The sequence below is a fragment of the Canis lupus genome, chromosome 1, assembly GCF_011100685.1.
Source record: "Canis lupus familiaris isolate Mischka breed German Shepherd chromosome 1, alternate assembly UU_Cfam_GSD_1.0, whole genome shotgun sequence".
Classification (NCBI taxonomy): domain Eukaryota; kingdom Metazoa; phylum Chordata; class Mammalia; order Carnivora; family Canidae; genus Canis; species Canis lupus.
This window is the reverse complement of record NC_049222.1, coordinates 111620032-111641812: the sequence shown is the minus strand read 5'-3', so window position 1 is coordinate 111641812 and position 21781 is coordinate 111620032. Positions and strand designations below refer to the sequence as shown.

The 21781-nt window shown below is 41.2% G+C and overlaps 1 protein-coding gene across 3 annotated transcripts in view; it reads right to left on the bottom strand.

Moving 5' to 3' along the window:
- Positions 1-6800: 6800 nt before the first annotated feature.
- Positions 6801-21781, bottom strand: part of ZNF285 (zinc finger protein 285) — a 38614-nt gene continuing 23633 nt past the window's right edge. For all 3 annotated transcript variants that reach the window (XM_038528640.1, XM_038528638.1, XM_038528639.1), the window contains exons 2-4: positions 18866-18923; positions 12039-12165; positions 6801-9535 (exon numbers count right to left, since the gene is read on the bottom strand). In XM_038528640.1, coding sequence (XP_038384568.1) covers positions 7881-9535; positions 12039-12165; positions 18866-18880 — 1797 coding nt within the window. In that variant the 5' untranslated portion in view covers positions 18881-18923 and the 3' untranslated portion in view covers positions 6801-7880. The remainder of the gene's footprint in view (positions 9536-12038; positions 12166-18865; positions 18924-21781) is intronic.

The window sequence follows — 21781 nt, the reverse complement described above, 5'->3', positions numbered from 1 at the left end:
AGTTGGGTTTTTCACTCAGTAAACTGATCTCAAGATCTATCCAAGTAATTGCATGTATCAATGATCCATTGCTTTTTAGTACTGAGTGGTATTCCATAACGTGGATGTGCCAGAGTTTGTTTAACCATTTACTTATTGAGGAAATTTTGTTTTAGCTTTTTTGCTATTATAAATAAATATGAACATTAATGTACAGATTTTTTATGTGTCTGTAAATTTTTTTATTTCTCTGGTAAATGTCCAGGAGTGCAGTGGCTGGGGTGTATTGTAAGTATATGTTCAGTTCTTTTTTTTAATTTTTTAAAAATTTATTTATGATAGTCACACAGAGATAGAGAGAGAGAGAGAGGCAGAGACATAGGCAGAGGGAGAAGCAGGCTCCATGCACCAGAAGCCTGACGTGGGATTCGATCCCAGGTCTCCAGGATCACGCCCTGGGCCAAAGGCAGGCGCTAAACTGCTGCGCCACCCAGTGATCCCTATATGTTCAGTTCTTTATGGAACTGCTAAACTTTTTTCCAGAGTGCCTGTACCATTTTACATTCCCAACAGAAATGTATGAGAATTCCAGTTTCTCTGCATCCTTGCCAGCTTTTGACATTGCCACTATTTTTTTCTTTGAACTGGGATGCTCTGTTTGAAGAAACAGTATTTATTACTAACATGTAGGTGGAAGTAGCACTCTGGGATATAAGATGGCCATAAAATTGTCAGGTCTATTATAGCTACAATAGAGCAAAACCTTATTAATTCAGACAACGCCGATGCAGAACTGCGATAATTATATATAATTCTTATTGAGTTAAAAGTTCAAATTGGAAAGATAATTCAAGACTTTTGATTTAGGTTTGATGATCTACTACCTATAAATTGCATTTGAATATTGAATAAAACTGGCAAAATAAAATAAGTATAGAACAGTTTGTAGAGTATAAAGTGCCATAAAAATAAAGCTACTGTAATTCACCACCCTTAACTTTTTTTCAGATGTTAAGAATTGAGATGTAATTGACATTAGTTTTAGGTGTACAAAATAATGGTTTGATATATGTATATATTATCAAAGAATCACCATAATAAGTCTAGTTAACATCCATTACCACATATAGTTACAATTTTTTGGTGATTAGAACTTTTAAGATTTACTATCTTAGCAACTTTCAAATATACGATACTGTATTAAACTATGATCACCATGCTATACATTACATCTGCAGGACTTAAAACATAACTTGAGGTTTTACTTTTTTACTGCACCACCCATTTCAACTATTCATCATCCTCTGCCTCTGGAAACAAATATTTTCTGTTTCTATGAGTTTATTTTTTTGTTTTAGATTCCACATATAAGTGAGAGCAGATGATATTTTTCTCCTCTGACCAGATAATTCCAAATAGCTGGTCTTCGTGTTACCAGACTCTTTGGTCTGCTTGATCAAGTTCATTTTGACACTGTTTTTTTTTTTTTTTTTTTTTTTTCCCATTTCAGTCATTGTTCTCTTCAGTGCTAGAATGTGTTCAACTCTTCTTTAAAAATTTTTTCTATTTCTCTAGTTTTGTTTTGTTCATGTATTGTTTTCCTGATTTAATTATCTATCTGTGTTCTCTGATAACTTGCTGAGCTTTCTTTAAAAAATTATTTTAAATTCTTTGTCAGGCAATTCCTAGAGCTTCTTTCTATGGGATTGGTTACTGGAAAATTATTGTTTCTTTGGTGGTATCACATTTCATTGATTTTTTTTGTTTTTTGGGGTTTTGCATTGCTGGTTTTGCATTTAGTGAAAACACTTCCTCCAGTCTTTACTGACTGGCTTCAGGAAAGCAATCTCTTCACCAGTCAGTTTGGCTACGAATTCTGAGGCTTTCTTAGACCTGTTCTATGGATGTGTCCATGCCATACCTTTTGTCTCCTCTTGGGGAAAGTTCTTAAAATGTATGCCTTCTCTTGATCTCTCAAAGCCAGGTTGAATACTGAGAATTTTATTTACAAAGCTAAATGTACAAATGAAAAGATCTCCTTCTTGTTAAGGCTGAATAATATTCCATTGTGTGTAGTATATACCATATTTTCTTTATCCGTGTATTTGTCAATGGACATTTGGGTTGTTTCTTGGCTGTTGGGAATAGTGGTGCAATGAACATGGGAAAGCAGATATCTCATCTTGCTTTCAGTTCTTTGAGATACATATCCATAAAGGTAATTATATTGTAGTTACATTTTTAATTTTAGGGGGAATCTCCGCTGCTGTTTTCCATATAAGTTGCACCATTTTAATTCCCACAAACAGTGTAAGAGTTCCAATTTCTCTATGTCCTCAACACTTGTTATCTCTTGATGTTTTTTTTTAAATAATAGCCATCTTACCAGTGTGAGTTGATATCATATTGTGGTTTTGATTTGCTTTTCACTGATTAGTGATGTTGAGCATCTTTTCGTAAACTTGTTGGACATTTGTACATCTTCTCTGGGAAGTGTCTATTCAAGTCCTGTGCCCATTTTAAAATCAGGTTATTGTGTTGGTATTTATTATTGGATTGTAGGGGTTCCTTTTATATTTTATACATTAACACCTTATCAGATATATGATTTGCATAGATTTTCTTCCATTCCATAGATTGCCTTCTCATTCTTTGATTGTTTTCTTTGCTTGCAGAAGCTTTTTAGCTGGTTGTCATCCCACTTGTCTACTTTCACTTTTGTCAGTTGTGCTTTTGGTGTCATATCCAAGAAATCACTGCCAAGACCAATGTAAAGAGGTTCCCCCCCTATGTTTTCTTCTAGAAGTTTTATGGTTTCAGGTTTTTTATTTAAGTCTTTAATCAATTTGAGTGTGTGTGTGTGTGTGTGTGTGTGTGTGTGTGTTGTAAGATGGGGTCCAGTTTCATTCTTTAGCATATTGAGGACTTTATGCTAAGGGAAATAAGCCAGTCACAGGGTAAAAATGGCATGATTCTACTTAAATGAGTTACCTAATTAGTCAAATTCATAGGAGAGAGAACAGAATGGTGATTATCAGGAGCCAGGGGGAAGGGGAAATGGGGAGTTGTTCAATGGTATAAAGTTTCAGTTATGAAAGGTAAATTAGTTCTAAAGATCTGCAGTACACCATAGTGTCTAAAAGCAACAATACTGTATTATATACTTAAAAGTTTGCTAAAAGGGTAGATCTCATGTTACTGCAAAAAATAAAAAATCCAAGAGACAGAAGGAAACTTTTAGAGGTGATACATATGTCTATTACCTTGATTGTTATGTTGGTTTTACAGGTGTATGCACATATCTAAACTCATTAAACTGTATACATTAAATATCTACAGTTTTTGTGTAACAATTATGCCATAAGAAAGCTGAGAACTAAATGTGACACACAAGGGCTTCTCCTGGCCAAACAGGAGTATTGTTCATGGGGTCTATGCAAAGGTTGAAGGTTGATCTCTGTCCTGAGGAAAAGTTGAACTAATTCTGGACCCCAAAAAGTTTCTTTCCCTGGTAAATACCAAATCATGGTTACCCTGGATTTCACCTCTGAGTTAATCTTTTACTACATTAATATCATCTTATAGATAGTGGATAATCTTATTAAAATATAACTTTATGGGGATCCCTGGGTGGCTCAGTGGTTTAGAACCTGCCTTGGGCCCAGGGCGTGATCCTGGAGACCCAGGATCAAGCCCCATATCGGGCTCCCTGCATGGAGCCTGCTTCTCCCTCTGCCTGTATCTCTGCCTCTCTCTCTGTGTTTCTCATGAATAAATAAATAACATCTTAAAAAATATATATATATAAAACTTTATTCCCTAGAAAGGCTTTGTCCACATCAGGTGTAAGAAGCCTGTTCACCAAGATCTCTCATACCAGGTTTCTCATCATGTCTTTCAGTTTGCATACAGATGTTGAAGTGAGTCTTCCAAGTCTTTTATGTCTGCAGCTATCAAGGCTGACAAAGAATATATTTCTCATATTTTCTCCTTCATCACCATTGAATTACCCGAAACTCACTGTATTCTTTGACCTTAAAACTCCCACCGAAACAGCAATTATAGTTGTCACCTGATCAGTCTGGGTCCAATAAGGAGACAGAAACCATACAGTGATTTAAGTGGAAATTTAATATACAAATTATTAAACTTTTAAAAAGTAACTATACAATATTTTTAAAAATTCTATGTGGTACAATACTGAGAGTATCTAAGGAAAGACAAACTTGGGACAAACCTCAGATTCATGAAGAAAATATAGCTGTAGCCTACCGGATAGCAGAGAAGTTTTCTGTTTTGCTTGAGTCAAAGGTGGTCTCTGATTGCTGGTCAAGTGGGAAGCAACATTCTAGGGTATGAGTGGTATGTAGCCAAGTTGTAACAGGTGATGGAATGCATGGGCATGCAGAATGAGGAAGGGTGCAGATGGGGAACAGATGAGCCACAGCCAGTGGCCACGTACATGGATGCCCAGAGACAATGGGCGTGCATATGTTGGTAGAACGTCTGCAAAGGGTAGAGTCCACATCCAGAGGTCCACAGGAATGTGATCAACAGGCTAGAGTTTCAAGATCATCAAGGGACTGCATTCTTGATGTGTGGCTAGTGCAGAGTAGGACCAGATGTCCTCAATTCCACTGACCATGCAGCTGCTACAAACAGCAGAAGATTCCTCTCTCCTGAAATCTCCCTCCAACACCCTTGGCTGAGAAAGCTTAACATTGTGTTTTCTGCAAAGGAGAAATGCTCAAAGAAATTTCTTCCATTATCATAGAGTATGTATCAAAGGGTGAATTTGGAACTGAAAGGCAATAACCTGGCACAGTGCCCCTACACTGAACTGTAATCATTGCCACTTCCAAAGTCCCAGCTACTGGTATGGTAAATGTTGGATTACATAGGAAGACATACAGTAAAGTCAGAAAACCAAGGAATGTAAAAAACAATAATCAACACAGAGACACAAAGGAAGGTCACACAATGTAAGACAGCTGGCTTTCCCGCTGGTCCATTTAGAGTATTCATCCATGCAAGGCGCTAAACTACAGCAGCCATCTGGTGATAGGTTAAGCCCATTGCCTTCCATCCCTGGAAGCACCTTTCTAAAACAAAACCTCGGGCAGCCCGGGTGGCTCAGCGGTTTAGCGCCACTTTCAGCCCAGGGCGTGATCCTGGAGACCTGGGTTCGAGTCCCATGTCGGGCTCCCTGCATGGAGCCTGCTTCTCTCTCTGCCTGTGTCTCTGCCTCTCTCTCTCTGTCTCTCAATGTGTGTGTGTCTCTCATGAATAAATAAATAAAGTCTTTATAAATAAATAAATAAAACAAAACCTCAAAACCTTTCACCAGGACTTGCTTTCTCCAACAACTTACTCTCTCCACCATGAGCTCTACTCACAACCCATTATGGAAAAACATCATATAAGGATTGGTAAATGTCTAATGACAAAACTGTTATCACAAGCATCTGAATAGAGAGAAGGAAAATAATTTGGGGGAAGCATTTCCCAAATTATGCATATCCCCACTTGGGTTAAACAATCAAAATAACCCTTGAAACAACACTGAAAAGTAAAGTGTAGAGTGGTGAAGGGGACCACTCCCAGGGCTACTCTGTGCTCTAAAACTTCTTTATCAGTCAGGGGTCATCCTGTAATGATCTTTTACAATGTGATTTTTTTTCCAATGATAGGTCTATATCATTTTTAATGGTGATATTTTGTTTCATTACATGGAAGTACCATAATTTATTCAATCTCTTAAGTATTTTCAGGTTGCTTGCAACTTTTATTATTATGAATATTTTTAGAATAAGTTCCCTTCTGAAGCCATCTTTTCCCACTTGTGCAATTATACTGTAAAGATAAATTCTCAGAAGTGGAATTATTAGTTCAAAGACAATGCACATTATACCCTTTGATACATATAGACAAATTCCTCTCCAGGAATGTTGCACTCGTATTTTTTCCCACCAACCACTGGTTTTTCCATTCCGTTACTGACACTGAGTTTTATTAATGTTTCACTGTGGATGCTCACCTGGATCACTAAGAAAGCAACACCTTAGTATGGTTTTATTTGATTTTGAATGGCTGTTCCATATGGAAACCATAACTTTAGGAAATTATAATGCAAGAAAAACTAGAAAGAAACATGATCCAGGGATACCTGGGTGGCTCAGCGGTTGAGTGTCTACCTTCGGCTCAGGTCATGATCCTGTGGTCCTGGGATCAAGTTCCGCATCAGGCTTCTCGCAGTGAGCCTGCTTCTCCCTCTGCCTTTGTTTCTGCCTCTCTGAATCTCTCATGAATAAATAAATAAAATCTTTTTTAAAAAGAAAAAAAGAAGAAAACATGATCCAAGGGGCTCCTGGGTAGCTCAGTTGGTTAAGTGTCTGCCTTCAGCTCAGGTCATGATCTCAGGGTCCTGGGATGGAGTCCTATATTATCAGTTTCCCTGCTCAGCAAGAGGTCTGCTTCTCCCTCTCCCCCACCTCGACTGCTTGTGTTCTCTCTCACTCTCTCTCTCTTTCTCAAATAAATAAAATCTTAGAAAAGAAAACATTATCCAAGTGAAGAAACCTATAAATAAACTAAGATACCAAAAAAGATATTATTAAAGATGAAAAAATAAATTGTGAATATATCTCTTCCTCCCAAATCCATCTATAATCCCAAACTAAATCACAATTGTGGGAGGTACTTGACAAAATAAGCACCTTCTAAAATCCCACTTTTATTAAAAGAGAAGCAGTGGTAGCCAGCTTCTGATAATGAACACCCTTGGCCTTCTGTAAGTTGTTAATTACTTCAGTAAATATTAGTTTTACTTAATCCTCTTTATTAAGACTATTTGAAGGACACCTAGTCTGGCTAATTTCTTATTGACAAACATTTCCCATTATTACACTTTACAGAGTTTCTCTACTACACGGGATTTCTTATGTCTACAGATTGCATTTTTGCTAGTTTTACCACATGCACATTGTTTGGAACATTTCTTTTTTATGCACAAACCAATGAATGAAGATTCTCACTGAAGAAGTCCTATCCACACCATTTAAGGTAGCTGCACTGCCACATATAACCTTAAATATTTAGAAGTTTTGAATTCAATTATGAAGTTGTTTCCTTACATGAACTCCAATGACCATGAAATATGTTGCCGTTAAATCCCTCTGTCATAGTTGGCATAACCTGGGCAATACCAGCAAGAAATAAACTGCCAAAATATCAGTAGTATAACACAATACATGTTTATTTCTTACTCAAGAAAAATAAAGTCCAACAGAGGTCAGATAGCCATCTTCTACCAATCAAGCCTGGAACAGCCTCCAAAGTCGCCATCAAGACAGAAAAGGTGCCCAGAGGGACATCACAAGATGTTTGTAAGGGCCAGGCCGGGAAGGAGCTTATATTACTTATGCTCACGCTCTGTTGCTTGGAACTCTATCACATGGACCAGCTCTTAACTGCAAGGGTTTCTGGGAAATGGAGTCTTTATGTGACCAAGAAATGGAACCAGCTGAGACAAACACACAGCCATGCCTATAAAGTTAACACTCGACAGAGCTTCTTCCTGTGTAGAAAATCTAATGGAATGGACTAATATTCTTACCACGTTAATAACATGGGTTTCATTTCTGAGCACTCTTCTGAATATCTTTCCAGTGATACTCCTTTACTTTGCCACTGCAGCATGTGACAGCTGATGAGAGCTTTGCAGAAGTTCTTGGGATCCACAGTAGAATGCTCTTAAGAACCCCTGCTTGAGTGCTGCAGGATGACATCATAGGTGGCAGTGTTTTTGTCCTTTGCTGCCGCAGGCCTTCTAGGAACTGAGTAAGCCTTTATTGCCTGGAATACATAGACTTGCTTGCTTTCCCAATTGGCTCATTTGAGAATTACATTGAGACTGTTTCTGTCCTTTCATGCAGTCTTTGTTGAGCAAGAACATCTGAGCTGTAGCTAAAGCCCTGGCCATGCTCGTGACATGTATATTGCATCTTACCTGCATGAGCTCTCTGGTGAGCAAGAAGATATGAGTTGCGACTGAAGCCCTTCCCACATTCTTTACACTTATAGGGCCTCTCTCCTGTGTGCACTCTGAGATGCACATGAAGATCTGAATTCCGACTGAAGCCCTTACCACACACATCACATTTATATGGTTTCTCTCTGGTGTGGTCTCTTTGATGTAAGTGAAAATATGAGCTATAACTGAAGCCTTTACCACAGACTTCACATTTGTAAGGTTTTTCTCCCGTGTGAACTCTCTGATGAGTGTGAAGAACCGAACTGTATGCAAAAGCCTTTCCACACATATTGCATTTGTAGGGCTTCTCCCCTGTGTGGACTCTCTGATGAATGTGAAGGTGTGTGCTTTGGCTGAAGCCCTTTCCACACTCACCACACCTATAAGGCTTCTCCCCTGTGTGCAGCCTCTGGTGGACTTGAAGAACAGAGCTTGAACTGAAGCATTTGCCACACTCACTGCATTTGTAGGGCTTCTCTCCAGTGTGGACTCTCTGGTGGACAAGAAGATTGGAGCTCTGATCAAAGCCCTTCCCACACTCCTCACATTTATAGGGCTTTTTCCCTGTGTGTACTCCCTGATGAATACAAAGAAGCGACCTAAATCCAAACCCCTTCCCACACACATCACATCTGTGAGGCATCTCCCCTGTGTGGACCCGGTGATGGTTGTGAAGAGACGAGTTGCGCCTGAAGACCTTGCCACATTCAAGACATTTATAGGGTTTGTCTCCCAAGGGTCCTTTTTGATATCTGGGAAGTTCTGAGCTCTGCTTGCAGCCCTCTGCCCACTCTTGACATTCATAAGCTTTGTCTTCTGAATGAGTTTTATAATGAACAGTAAGATCTGAGCTCTGACTAAAGTCCTTTCCACACTGGTCACATGCACAAGACTTTTCTCCTATGGGAGTGCTGTGATGAACAGGAGGGTCTGCACCATCTATGAAGCCCACACCATAGTTATTACATTTAACAGGTTGGGCTACCACAGGGACCACGTTATGCTGTTTGACTGTTGATTCTGTAGCCAAGTGTTTTCTACAATCAGTGGGTCTACAAGGTTCCTCTTCTTTACATTCTTGGGAATCACCATGATCACATGTCTGACTGACGCCATCATCACATTGAGCACATCCATACAGTTTCTTGTTCACATGAATTCTCTCATATTGTCCTTGAGAATTCTGGGGCTCAGTCATCATATTGGCTCCCTTCCAAGATTCTGGGGTAAGGACTTGTGTCAGGCCTTTCCACGATGTGCCATCTTGATTTTCTAAATTAATGGCATTTGTTATATAGTTTTCATTTTCAGAAATCTGAAGGGAGACTCTCGCCCACTCTTCACAGAGGGAAATATCTTCTAAATATTGGGGACCCTCTCCTTGAAGATTCATGACATGCTCCTGACTCACCGGTAATTCACTGATCCTTTGTTTCCAAATCTGCCAGAAGTAGAGCACTTCTTGTGAGAGATAACTCAACCCTTTCCCCTGAAGATGTGAAATGTTGTTTTTAATCCTGTCTCCTATGAGGAGAAAGAGAATTTGGCTAAGAAAACAAGTAAGTCATACCTCCAGAGGTTTTGAGAAATGAAGTAAGATGGGGTGGGAAGTTGCCACTGGCTTCTATTGCTATAGGAAACAATAAGAATCACAGTACTTCTAATCCATGAACTGCCAATTAAAAATCAGATGTTGCAGGGAAATCAAAGGAAATTTTGGGAACAATTATAAAGAAATTCACTCTCCTGCTGTAAGAGCAGCTGATAAGACACCTTTAATCATTTCGCTACAAAAGGAATGAGGAAGGGATACCTGGGTGGTTCAGTCGGTTAAGCATCTCATCCAACTCTTGACTTTTGGCTCAGCTCATGATCTCAGGGTTGTAAGATTGAGCCCCACATTGGGCATTGCACTGAGCATGGAGCCTGCTTGGATTTTCCCTTTCCTTCTCTCTCTGCCCCTCCTCCCACTTGTGCTTGCTCTCTCTCTCTCTTTCAAAAAAGGTACAGGGAAGGCTCCCATATGATTCATGGTGTATTTGTGTGTACAGATAATAATGTGAGTGCTGGACATGGTAACAGACACAAAGACCTTCCAAGATACCATATGAAATTGCAGAAACAAGCAACAAGTCTTGTCTCCTGTTAATGTCCCTTCCTTCACATTATTGTCACATGAGGTGGGAATATCATGTGTGTTTCTTACAACCTGCCCAACTGTATATAGTTGGCCTAAAACAGCACTGGGAACTGATATAGGGATAATATTGTGAAATATGGTCCTGGGGTGGTGGGGGGAGGCACATGTACACCTTTGAGGCAGGCTTAAAGATACACCCTTTTCTCTGAGATTTTCTGGATTCCACAAAGAGATAAAGTGATTTTTTCTTTTATTTATTTATTTTTTTAATAAGTAACCTCTACTCCCAATGTAAGACTTGAGCTCAGGACCTTGAGATCAAGAGTCGCATGCTCTAAGATTCTGTAAACTATTTCCTTAACATCTTTTCTTTAAATAGTTGCAGAACCTCAAATAGCTATGACTATGAGAATGGGCAATGTGGCACTGTCAATGGCCTGGCCCCAGAGAAGGAAGATTTGTACTACAGGGCCACAAAACATAGGGAGATGAGGTAGAAGAGGGTCGTCACATCCTTGGTTCCCTAAAATGGGCTTCAGAATGACATGAATACTATGGTCAAGACCATCTGGACACTGCTTCTGGCTCAAGGTAGTTTCTGAGTCACTTTATTGAGAGTGATGTAGTTTGTAAGATAGTATCAGAGAAAGGGGGACTTGGAGCTACCCACAAGGGGCCTAAAGGAGCAGTTTTCCAGTTGTTTCAACTGTATCCATAGTAAGAAAAGCATTTGTACTGTGACCCAGTATGCACAAATAGACTGTTAACTACAACACTTTTATCAGCTAATACTTACCTTACTAGGTGTAATGTACTCTGATAAATTCTTTTGTGTTCTGGTCCATTAATCTGTCTTGCTTTTTAAAAGCTGCTGATTTTGATAGAGTAACTTGATTTCAGACTCACTGACAGTTGAATCCTGCAGACTAGCCATATGTCTATAATCTATAGACACAGTGGTACTTAGTTTCATATGGTTATTAAAAACACAGGGTCTAGGGGCGCCTGGGTGGCTCAGTTGGTTAAGTATCTGACTCTTGATTTTGGCTCAGGTTATGGTCTATGGGTGGTGAGATCGATCCCTGAGTCAGGCTCCTCACTCAGTGGGGAGTCTGCTTGAGATTCTCTCCCTCCCTTTCCCTCTGCCCCTCCCCACTCTGCTCTCTCTCTCTCTCTCTAGAAAAAAAGCAAAACAAAACAAAACCCCATAGGGTCTAGAACCAGATTAGGAGGGTTCATATCTAGTTCTTACAAGCTATGTGACCATGGGCAAGTTATTTAACTACTCTATGCCTCAGTTGTTTCTTTTGTAAAAGAAGGAATAGCAACTATCTTATAAATTAAAAGGTAATACATATCTGTATATGAGCCTCTGAGAAGTAAAAATTAGATATTTATCAATGAGATAGCAAATAAGCTGATACTCCTATCACACTCACTATACACAGATCCTGGTTTTGGTTCCTTAAACACTAGTTTGCCCAAAGCACTGGTTTTTCTCTAGAAGCAACCAAGGGACCAAGGCCTGTGGTAGGGTGTGAACTTTATCAACCTCGCTTTGAGAAACATGAGAGCAGAATGGAAACCTAGAGTGAAAGGAAGCCAGGATGGTCTCGCTAACGGTATTAGAGGCCCATGGGGCCAGGGGGTGCAGGATGTGAGGGTTCCCTCACCAACACTTCACAAGGGGCCATTGCTCACATTAATCTATTAAAACTCACTAACTTCAGGGGTCTCCTTAGCATGTGCATCCCTCAGGTATTCTCTCCAGTGGGCAAAGTTTCTCTTTGTCCTCCAACTGGAATGCTCTATCTGGTTTGAAGCTGATTATTTGAGGAAACAGGACCAGTGGTTTGCTGCTTAGTTATAGAGAGTTGTTGTCCTCACCCACTGAAACAAGGTTCCTGAAGTTCTCCAGCATCACGTCCTGGTACAGGCTTATCTGGGTCTTGTCCAGTAGCGCCAACTCTTCCTCGGTGAAGACCACAGCCACATCCTTGAAGGTCACAGTTTCCTAAAACATTGAGCACATGCCAAATGGACCATCCACAGACGACCAGTGGCAGAAGAGCAGAGCTGGAAGATGTGTGGGTCATTAGGTTTTATCTTTCTGCTCCAAACTCTCCAGTTTAAACTCACTTTGTAGTGCTGGAGCCACCATTCTGCAAATCAAGCTTTCAATCTGAGAACTGGCTCTACGTGAGGTTCTGCCCCAAGGGGGCACAAGAGGAATTCTGCAAGGTTGGGGGAGAAAGAAGGGACTTGCTCCTGCCTGTTTGCCTTCTGTTCTGGTGTTACTGTTGGTGGCAGCAGTCCTTCTGGGTACCAATAGCTGAAGTCTGGGTCCTTGGCCCCTAGGTTTCTTTGCTGAGCTCAGAGACACCAGCCAGCCAGCACCCCCTCCTCACAATTCTGCATTTCAGCCCCACAAGGCCCCCCCCTCTAACTTCTCATAATTCAATCTCTCCCTTTGGTTCCCTCCACCAGGTTAGTAGTTACTTCCCAAAGTTGGTACTCCCATAATAGAGTTCTCTCTTTACCCATCAGTGTCTTGGCTCACAACTCCATGCCTAATCAACAATTCTATTGAATTCTTCCTGTTCAAATAGCCAGTGTTCAGGCACCTGGGTGGCTCGATAGGTTAAGTGTCTGCCTTCAGGTCAGGTCATGATCTCAGGGTCCTGAGATGGAGCCCTGCATGGGGCTCTCTGTTCAGTGGGGAGTCTGCTCATACCTCTCCCTCTGCCCCTTCCTCCCTGCTTGTGATCTCTCTCTCTCTCAAATAAATAAATTAAATCTAAAAAAAAAAAAAAAAAAAGCCAGTGTCCTTTTTATCCTGAATGGACCCTTACTAGTACAAAAAATTGAGAAACAGAAAAAATTCAAAGTTTTGTGTAGGCCAAGTTTCTCTTCTTTCCTCTGCATTGCTTATGTCCCCATTAACCATCCACAGTCACACAAAGAATGTTCCAGTAAACATCCATGAACATCTGTCTTTGAGCGCTTATAAGAGTATTTTTATAAAATAAATTCCTAGACCAGAGACTACTGAGTTACTTGGGTATGCGTATTTTACATTTTGACTGATATTGTCCAAATTGTCCTCCAAAAAGGTTGTGCTGATACATTGGCCTAGTAGTGTCTGGGTGTTCATTCCCTATCATACATCAAGACTGGATATTTTATTTTCTCTGTCATGGCAAATTAATCTATTTCTATTGGACTAAGCAGATAAGGCAATTAAGAGCGTTGGCTGCCAGACTTCTTAAAAAATAAAAAGGAAATTATGGGGAAAATTGGGAGCATTTGGGTATCAACTAAGTATTAAAAAACAGTGGAATCAGTAGTGGAATTTCTGGCTCATAGGGTAGTTCTATTTTTAATTTTGGAGGAACCTCCATTCTGTTTTCCATTGGGGCTGCACCAATTTTCATTCCCACCAACAGTGCATAAGGGTTCTTTTTTCTTCACATTCTGGCCAACACTTGTTATTTTTTGTGGTTTTGGTTTTAACCATTCTGACAGGTGTAAGGTTTTTTACTTGAGAGAGAGAGCGAGAGTGAGCGAGTGATCAGGAGAGAGAGCACAAGCAGAGGAAGGGGCTACAGGAGAGGGAGAAGCAGAATCCCACTGAGCAGGGAGCATGACACAGGGCTCCCTCCCAGGACCCATGATCCCAGGCCACTGGGATCATGACCTGAGCCAAAGGCAGATGGTTAACCAACTGAGCAACCCAGGTGCCCTATCACTGTGGTTTCAATTTGCATTTCCCTAATGATGAGTAATGTTGAGTGTCTTTTCATGTGTTTGTTGGTCATCTGCATGTCTTCTTTGGGAAAATGTTTGTGTACTCTGCCTATTTTTTAATTGGATTATTTGGGATTTTTTGGTGAGTTGTATAAGTTCTTTATGTATTTTGGATATTAACCCCTTATCAGAGATAGCATTTGCAAATATCTTCTCCCATCCAATAGGTTCTTTTTTGGTTTCTTGCTGGTTTCCTTCTCTGTGCAAAAGCTTTTTATTTTAGTGTAGTCTTAATGGTTTAATTTTGCTTTTGTTTTCCTTCCTAGAGGAGACATATACAGAAAAATGTTTCTATGGCTAATGTCAAAGAAATAACTGCCTATGTTTTCTTCTTGGATTTAATAGTTTCAGGACTCACATTTAGATCTTTAATCCATTTTGAGTTTATTTTTATGCATGGTATTTACCCAAAGGAAATGAAAATACTAATTCAGAAAGATAAATGGACCCCTATGTTCACTGCAACATTTACAATAGCCAAGATAATGGAACCAACCCAAGTGCCCACTGATATAGATGAATGGAGGATAAAGAAGATGTAGTATACATCTACAATGGAATATTACTCAGCCATAAAAAGGAGTGAAACCTTGCCATCTGCAACCACATAGATAGATATAGAGAGAATAACACTAACTGAAACAAGTTACTCAGAGAAAGACAAATATCATATGATTTCACTCAAATGTGGAATTTAAGGGGAAAAAACAAACGATTAAAGGAAAAAAAGAGACAAACAAAAAACTAGATTCTTAAATACAGAGAATAAACTGGGGTTGCCAGAGGGGAGGTAGCGGGGAGGTGGGGAAACAGATAAATGGCATTAAAAGTACACTTATGGTGAGCACTGAGAAATGTATGGAATTGTTGAATCATTACATTGTACACCTGAAACTAATAAAATACTCTGTTAATTTTATCTGAATAAAAATATAAATTTCTTGAGTGTGATGACAATAATGTGGAAATGTAGGAAAACATTATTCTTAATAGATACATGCTATAGTATTAGGGATGAATAATGATGCCTGAAATTTATTCTCAACTGGGTCAGCAAAATGAAATATAGATATTATGTGTGTATATAGGTGTATTATGTACATTTGTGTAACTGTTAACAACTTGTGAATATAGGTGATTATGCATTACACTATTTTTTCCATTGTTCTATACATTAAAAAATTCCAAAATAAAAAACCGAAAACAGTAATCTAGTATTAACAGTCATCCCCTGGGGATCCCTGGGTAGCTCAGTGGTTTAGCACCTGCTTTTGGCCCAGGGCGTGGTCCTGGAGTCCCGGGATGGAGTCCCGCATCGGGCTCCCTGCATGGGGCCTGTTTCTCCCTCTGCCTGTGTCTCTGCCTCTCTCCCTCTCTCTCTGTGTCTCCAATGAATAAACAAATAAAATCTTTATTTTTATTTTTATTTTTTTAAATAAAATCTTTAAAAAAAAACCCCAGTCATCCCCTAGCCAAAAAAATAAATAAATAAAAATTTAAAATACTATCACTGCACTTATCACACTACCCAGTTACATGTTCTCTCAATAGACTCTGTACCTCAAAAATACTTCCAACTAAAGTTGTGAGTAGTTACAATGTATTTCACAAATAATTTATTACTAGCTATTGTTCAACAACCAAAACCTGACAATTATTTTTTTTTATTTTTTTTTTAAACCTGACAATTATTAAAAAAAAAAACTGGGGAGAGGCTTTTGAACTGCATGTTTGTGTACCCTCAAAATTCATATGTTGAAATCTTAACCCTCATAGTGACAGTATTAAAAGGTGAGGCCCAGAGGGAGGTAGTTAGGTCATGAGAGTGGAGCCTTATGAAGGGGATTAGTGCCCTTCTAAAAGATTTGCTAGAGTGCTGACCCCTTCTGCTATGTGAAGACACAGCAAGAAGAGGACGAACTATTAGTCAGAAAGCGGGCCTTCATCAAACACCAAATCTACCAGCTTCTTGATCTTGGATTTCTTAGTCCTCAGAGCTGAGAAAATAAGCGTCAGATGCTCTTAAACCACTCAGTAAGTTTTACCAGCACTGCTTTTCTCAGTGGATGATGAAAAAATGGAGTTGGAGTGAGTGGACCAGGAAGTACAGATACCCGACAGCCCACGTAGGACAGACAGTAGGAAAAAGGGGTTAGGAATGCAAGCTCAACCAGCCTAACTTCCTTCTCCTTTCTTGGCTCCAACTGTCTGGCAAAACAAAACACCCATTTCCCACCACCTTTTGCAGCAGGGTGGGTCCCTTGCTGGGATCCTATGCAGAGATTGCCATATGATGCAAGTACAAGGACAGTCCAAAAATATTAATAAACCAAATTTATAAACCAATACAGATATAATCAAAGACTATTTTTTTAAATTTTTATTTATTTATGATAGTCACACACAGAGAGAGAGAGAGAGAGAGAGAGAGAGGCAGAAACACAGGCAGAGGGAGAAGCAGGCTCCATGCACCAGGAGCCCGACGTGGGATTCGATCCCGGGTCTCCAGGATCACGCCCTGGGCCAAAGGCAGGCGCTAAACCGCTGCGCCACCCAGGGATCCCTAATCAAAGACTTTAAAATCCTTTTTTCTCAGCACACAGTATCATCTATGAAGTCTTCCTGTAAAATCTGGAACCTAAATTTATTCAAGCACATAGTGCTTCCACTTACAGAAAACGTTGTACCTAGAGGAACCCATTGAATTACACCAAAAAGCCAAAAAGAGGCATTTTTGAGATAAGGGAAAGATGATTATTGCCAAGGTATTAGATGATACCAAAGAATTACTGATAATCTCAGCCATTTTTTTTTTTTTTGTATTTTCAATAGCAATAGCTACACTTTGCAATTTGGCAAAATTCCCTCATGCTCCCCAATTCCACTCAAGGACCAGTGTGTATTTCCTTGCCTCTTGACTTTGGATTTGGCCAAGTGATTTGTTCCAGTTCTGAGCCTGGGCCTTAAAAGGTCTAGCATGTTTCCACTTATTTCCTTGGTCCTCTGCCAGCACCCAACACATCTACACTAACCAATACAAAAACTGCTACCATAAGCAGAGCACTACCAAATAAATATCTCTGGCACTGACTTTGGGATCCAGCAGCAATACTTTGGGAAACTTATCAGAGGCTGGAGAAATGGTAGGGTGATACGGTGTGGAATATTTGGTAAAACAGCTGCTGGCAGTAATGTAGAAGATGGAAAATGTACCTAATGGGACTCAGTGTGGACTCAGGCAAGATAGTTTCCAGGCATGGGCACCTGGGTGGTTCAGTGTTTGAGCATCTGCCTTTGGCTCAGGTCATGATCCCAGGGTCCTGGGATCCAGTCCTGCAAAGGGCTCCCTGAAGGAAGCCTTCTTCTCCCTCTGCTTATGTCTGTCTCTGTGTGTGTCTCTCATGAATAAATAAATAAAGATCTTTAAATTAAAAAAAAAAAGATGGTTTCCAGGCAGAGGAAATGAGTGAGAGCTCATTTATTTTAGCTTGCACACAAGCTACTCTAAGAAAGTAATGAGCTCAGAACAAAATCAATATAAAATGAAATAACACCCAGGATCTTTTAAAATGTTTGGGACATCAAACTCTTGGTTTCAGCTCAGGTCGTGATCTTGGGATCATGAAATCAAGCCCTGCATCAAACTCCATCTCAACATGGAGTCTGCTTAAGCCTCTCTCTCTCAAATAAATAAACCAACCTTAAAATAAACAAAATGCTTCGGGAAAGAAAAAAGGAAAGTGAAAGAGATAGATTAAGCAGATGTGGCAAAATGCTGAACCTGCATTATGGGTACTACACACAGAGATTCATAGTACTATTTTCTCTTTTTGTGTATTTTCATAATTAAAACATTTTTCATGATTTAAAAAAAATCCTTGCTCTACCCTCTGATAGCCTTTTTTGATGCATCAACTTGGCTAGACTACAGTCCCATTATGGAAGCAAACATTAATCTAGGTGTTACTGTGAAAATATTTTGTAGATGTGATTAAATTCCATAATCAGATGACTTGGGAGGAAGACTATTTTTACATAATCTGGATGGGTGGGCCTGATCCAATCAGTTGAAAGGCCTCAAGACCTGAACTGAGGCTTCCCTAAGAAAATAAATTCTACCTGTAAACAGTAGCATCAGTCTAAGAGTTCTAGCCTGCCCTGGGACTTAACAATTTGCCTAGCCCTCATAGTCATATAAAATAAATCTCTTACAAATCTCAATATATATCTTATACTGTTTCTGCTTTACTGGTTGAACCCTGATGGATATGGATACATACACACTCAAATCTTGCTACTTCTGTGGACTGGACCCAGCGCTACTCCATGTGTAGTCATGTACAGGCACTTGGATGCTGTGGCAATACAACATTGCTCTAAGAGTTTCTGAATGCTGGGCTCTTGGATGGCTCAGTTGGTTGAGTGACCACCTCTTGATTTTGGCTCAGGTCATGAGCTCAGGGTAGTGGAATCCAGCCCGTCAGTCTCCATGCTCAGACTGCTTCTCTCTCCCTATTTTTGCCCCTCCCCCACCCACACTCTCTCTTTAAAATAAATAAGTATTTTTTTAAAGGGGCTCTGAACTCTTACTCTTGATTGCTATATTGATCTGCTCAGTGACAAGCAGCTCATGGACTAGCACTTGTGTGCAAACCTCACTTGGAGTAGCACTGAACTAGACATCTGGACATCTCTGAGCCTGTTTCTTCATTTCTGCAAAGGGAGTAAAACCACCTATTTCATGCAGCTGTTATAAGCAAGGTAAAGTGCCTAACAGAGCTGTCACTCAAAAATGGGCGACCTCCTTTCAGAGAATAGAGGTATCTAGCTCCTCGAAGTGACAAGACCAAAAAAAAAAAAAAAAAGTGACAAGACCTTCAAGAGAGAGAAAGGAAGCCCTAACTTACCTGGAATTTAATCATACTGTCTTTGTCTTGGAAAGAGCAGAATCCTGTGAAAGCAGAACTGCAAAGAAAGAATCCATGAGAACGTGGGTTTAATAAATTGTGAGCGAATCCTGGTTTCTCCTTACCTGTACAATTTTCACACACATTCTTCTCTCCCAAGATACCTTCACCTCTCTTCTCATTCCCAACACACTCCATCCTACCTCCTCAAGCCTTGTCCCCTGTCCCACTCCATCCAGATTCTCATGGATTCTCTCATCCTATCTCCCTCCCCAAGCTTCTGGGTCCACACTGCCACACTTTTTCATTTCTCAGACTTGTGAGTGTATTGGCATCACCTATATCCTAATTAACTCCGGATAAGAGGCTCTAGAATTTCTGACTTGGACAGTGATCTCAGGATGATGGGGGACCTTCCATTGATTGCACTTTCGCATGCAATGCTTATTCTTGTGTAATTAGGACCTGTAAGCTGAAGAATTTTCAGTTAGCTAAGATTTTAACTCTTGGCTTCCAAAATGATTTCTCTTTCTCCAGTACCTGTCCTTATCCTCAGGAGCCCTGTGACTTTTTCAAATATGTGACGATATACCTAGGACATGAAAGGCACATGCTCTGCTCTGGACAAGCTCACAGGCTACTGAACTAGGAACTCTCTAAGACTGTAGGTGGACTGAAACAGGTAGATGGAAGCTATGGGAACTTGCTGCTCCAAACCACTCAGTTCTCTTCTCCATCCCACCTGTATCAGGGAATCCCCCTTGCCCTCTACCTTCTGGTTGAATTCAGCCAACAGGAAAAGTCAGCAGGTGGTCAAGGGAAGGGACAAAAGTAAAGTCAGAGTTTTTATTCACCCAGCTCTTCCCTTGGAGGTTGCTTTGGACTGACTCTGTTTCATGTCCTTTGACCAAAGGTCATAGTGCCTGTCAGTGGCCCTTGTCTCAAATCTTTCTCCAGGTCTGGCAACCACTTCCTCCTTAGCCCTTCCACCCTAGGGATGGTAAGTTACCCTGCTATGACCAGATCTGGGATATTGCAACATCCTTTCCTGATGACCATGCCCTGCCTGCACTTTTATAAACCGTCCCTTTATTTTAAGCTCTTCTCAAGTTATCATTTTGACTGTGGTGTTTATTTCCTATCTGATAAACTCTGTAACCATGGTGGCCTCTGGCCTTTCAGGAAAAACTTAGGAGTATAAAAATTCTGCCTTAGAATGGGAACCTCAAAGATTACAAAATAAAACCCCAAAACCAGGTCTTTGTCCTCTCTATCCTCTCCAGTAATGCAGTTTAAAACTATCTGTGGTAGGAGGAAGGGCAAGATGGCGGAAGAGTAGGGTCCCCAAATCACCTGTCCCCACCAAATTACCTAGATAATCTTCAAATCATCCTGAAAATCTATGAATTCGGCCTGAGATTTAAAGAGAGAACAGCTGGAATGCTACAGTGAGAAGAGTTCGTGCTTCTATCAAGGTAGGAAGACGGGGGGGGGGGGGGGGGGTGGCGAAGAAATAAACAAAAGGCCTCCAAGGGGGAGGGGCCCCGCGAGGAGCCGGGCTAAGGCCGGGGCGAGCGCCCCCAGGACAGGAAAGCACCGTCATGGAGAAGCAGGAGCTGCACCAACCTTCCCAGGCGGAAAGGCGCTCGCAGGAAGTTAGAGCAGGACCCCAGGAAGGCGGGGATGCCCTCAGGCTCCCTGGTACACTAACGGAGCAACTGCGCACCGGGGAGAGTGCGCTGAGCTCCCTAAAGGGCTGCAGCGCGCGCACGCATTGACCCGGGAGCAGCTCGGAGGGGCTCGGGCGGCGGCTCCGCGGAGGGGGCTGCGTGGCCCCGGGAGCAGCTCGGAGGCGGCTCCGGCAGAGGAAGAGGCTCCATGCAGAGGGGGCTGTGCGGCTCCGGGAGCAGCTCGGAGGGGCTCGGGTGGCGGCTCCGCGGAGAGGGGGCTGCGCGGCCGGCCAGAGCGCGAATCCAACGGGCGCCGGGACACAGCCCAGGATCCGGCCTCCTCCCCCCTCTTCCCCAAAAGGAAGAGGCCGGGAGGGCCCAGGACCGCAAGGACGCTCCTGACCCCAGCTGGGATCAGTCGCCCCGCCCCGGAACATCCAGGCCCCTGCAGACGGAGAGGACAGCTCTGTAGTTACTGCGGGAGCTGAAGCCAGGGTTCCAGAACTGGCCGCCGCCACTGGGGTTGTTCCTCCTGGGGCCTCACGGGGTAAACAACCCCCACTGAGCCCTGCACCAGGCAGGGGGCAGAGCAGCTCCCCCAAGTGCTAACACCTGAAAATCAGCGCAACAGGCCCCTCCCCCAGAAGACCAACTAGAGGGACAAGTTCCAGGGGAAGTCAAGGGACTTAAGGTATACAGAATCAGAAGATACTCCCCCGTGGTTCTTTTTTTTGTTTTGTTTTGTTTTGTTTTGCTTTTTGATTTGTTTCCTTCCCCCACCACCTTTTTTTTCTCCTTTCTTTTTCTTCCTTTTTCTTTTTTTCTTCCTTTTTTCTTTTTTCTTTTTCTCCTTTCTTTCCTCTCTTTTTCTCCTTTTCCCAATACACCTTGCTTTTGGCCACTCTGCACTGAGCAAAATGACTAGAAGGAAAACCTCGCCTCAAAAGAAAGAATCAGAAACAGTCCTCTCTCCCACAGAGTTACAAAATCTGGATTACAATTCAATGTCAGAAAGCCAATTCAGAAGCACTATTATACAGCTACTGGTGGCTCTAGAAAAAAGCATAAAGGACTCAAGAGACTTCATGACTGCAGAATTTAGAGCTAATCAGGCAGAAATTAAAAATCAATTGAATGAGATGCAATCCAAACTAGAAGTCCTAACGACGAGGGTTAACGAGGTGGAAGAATGAGTGAGTGACATAGAAGACAAGTTGATGGCAAAGAGGGAAACTGAGGAAAAAAG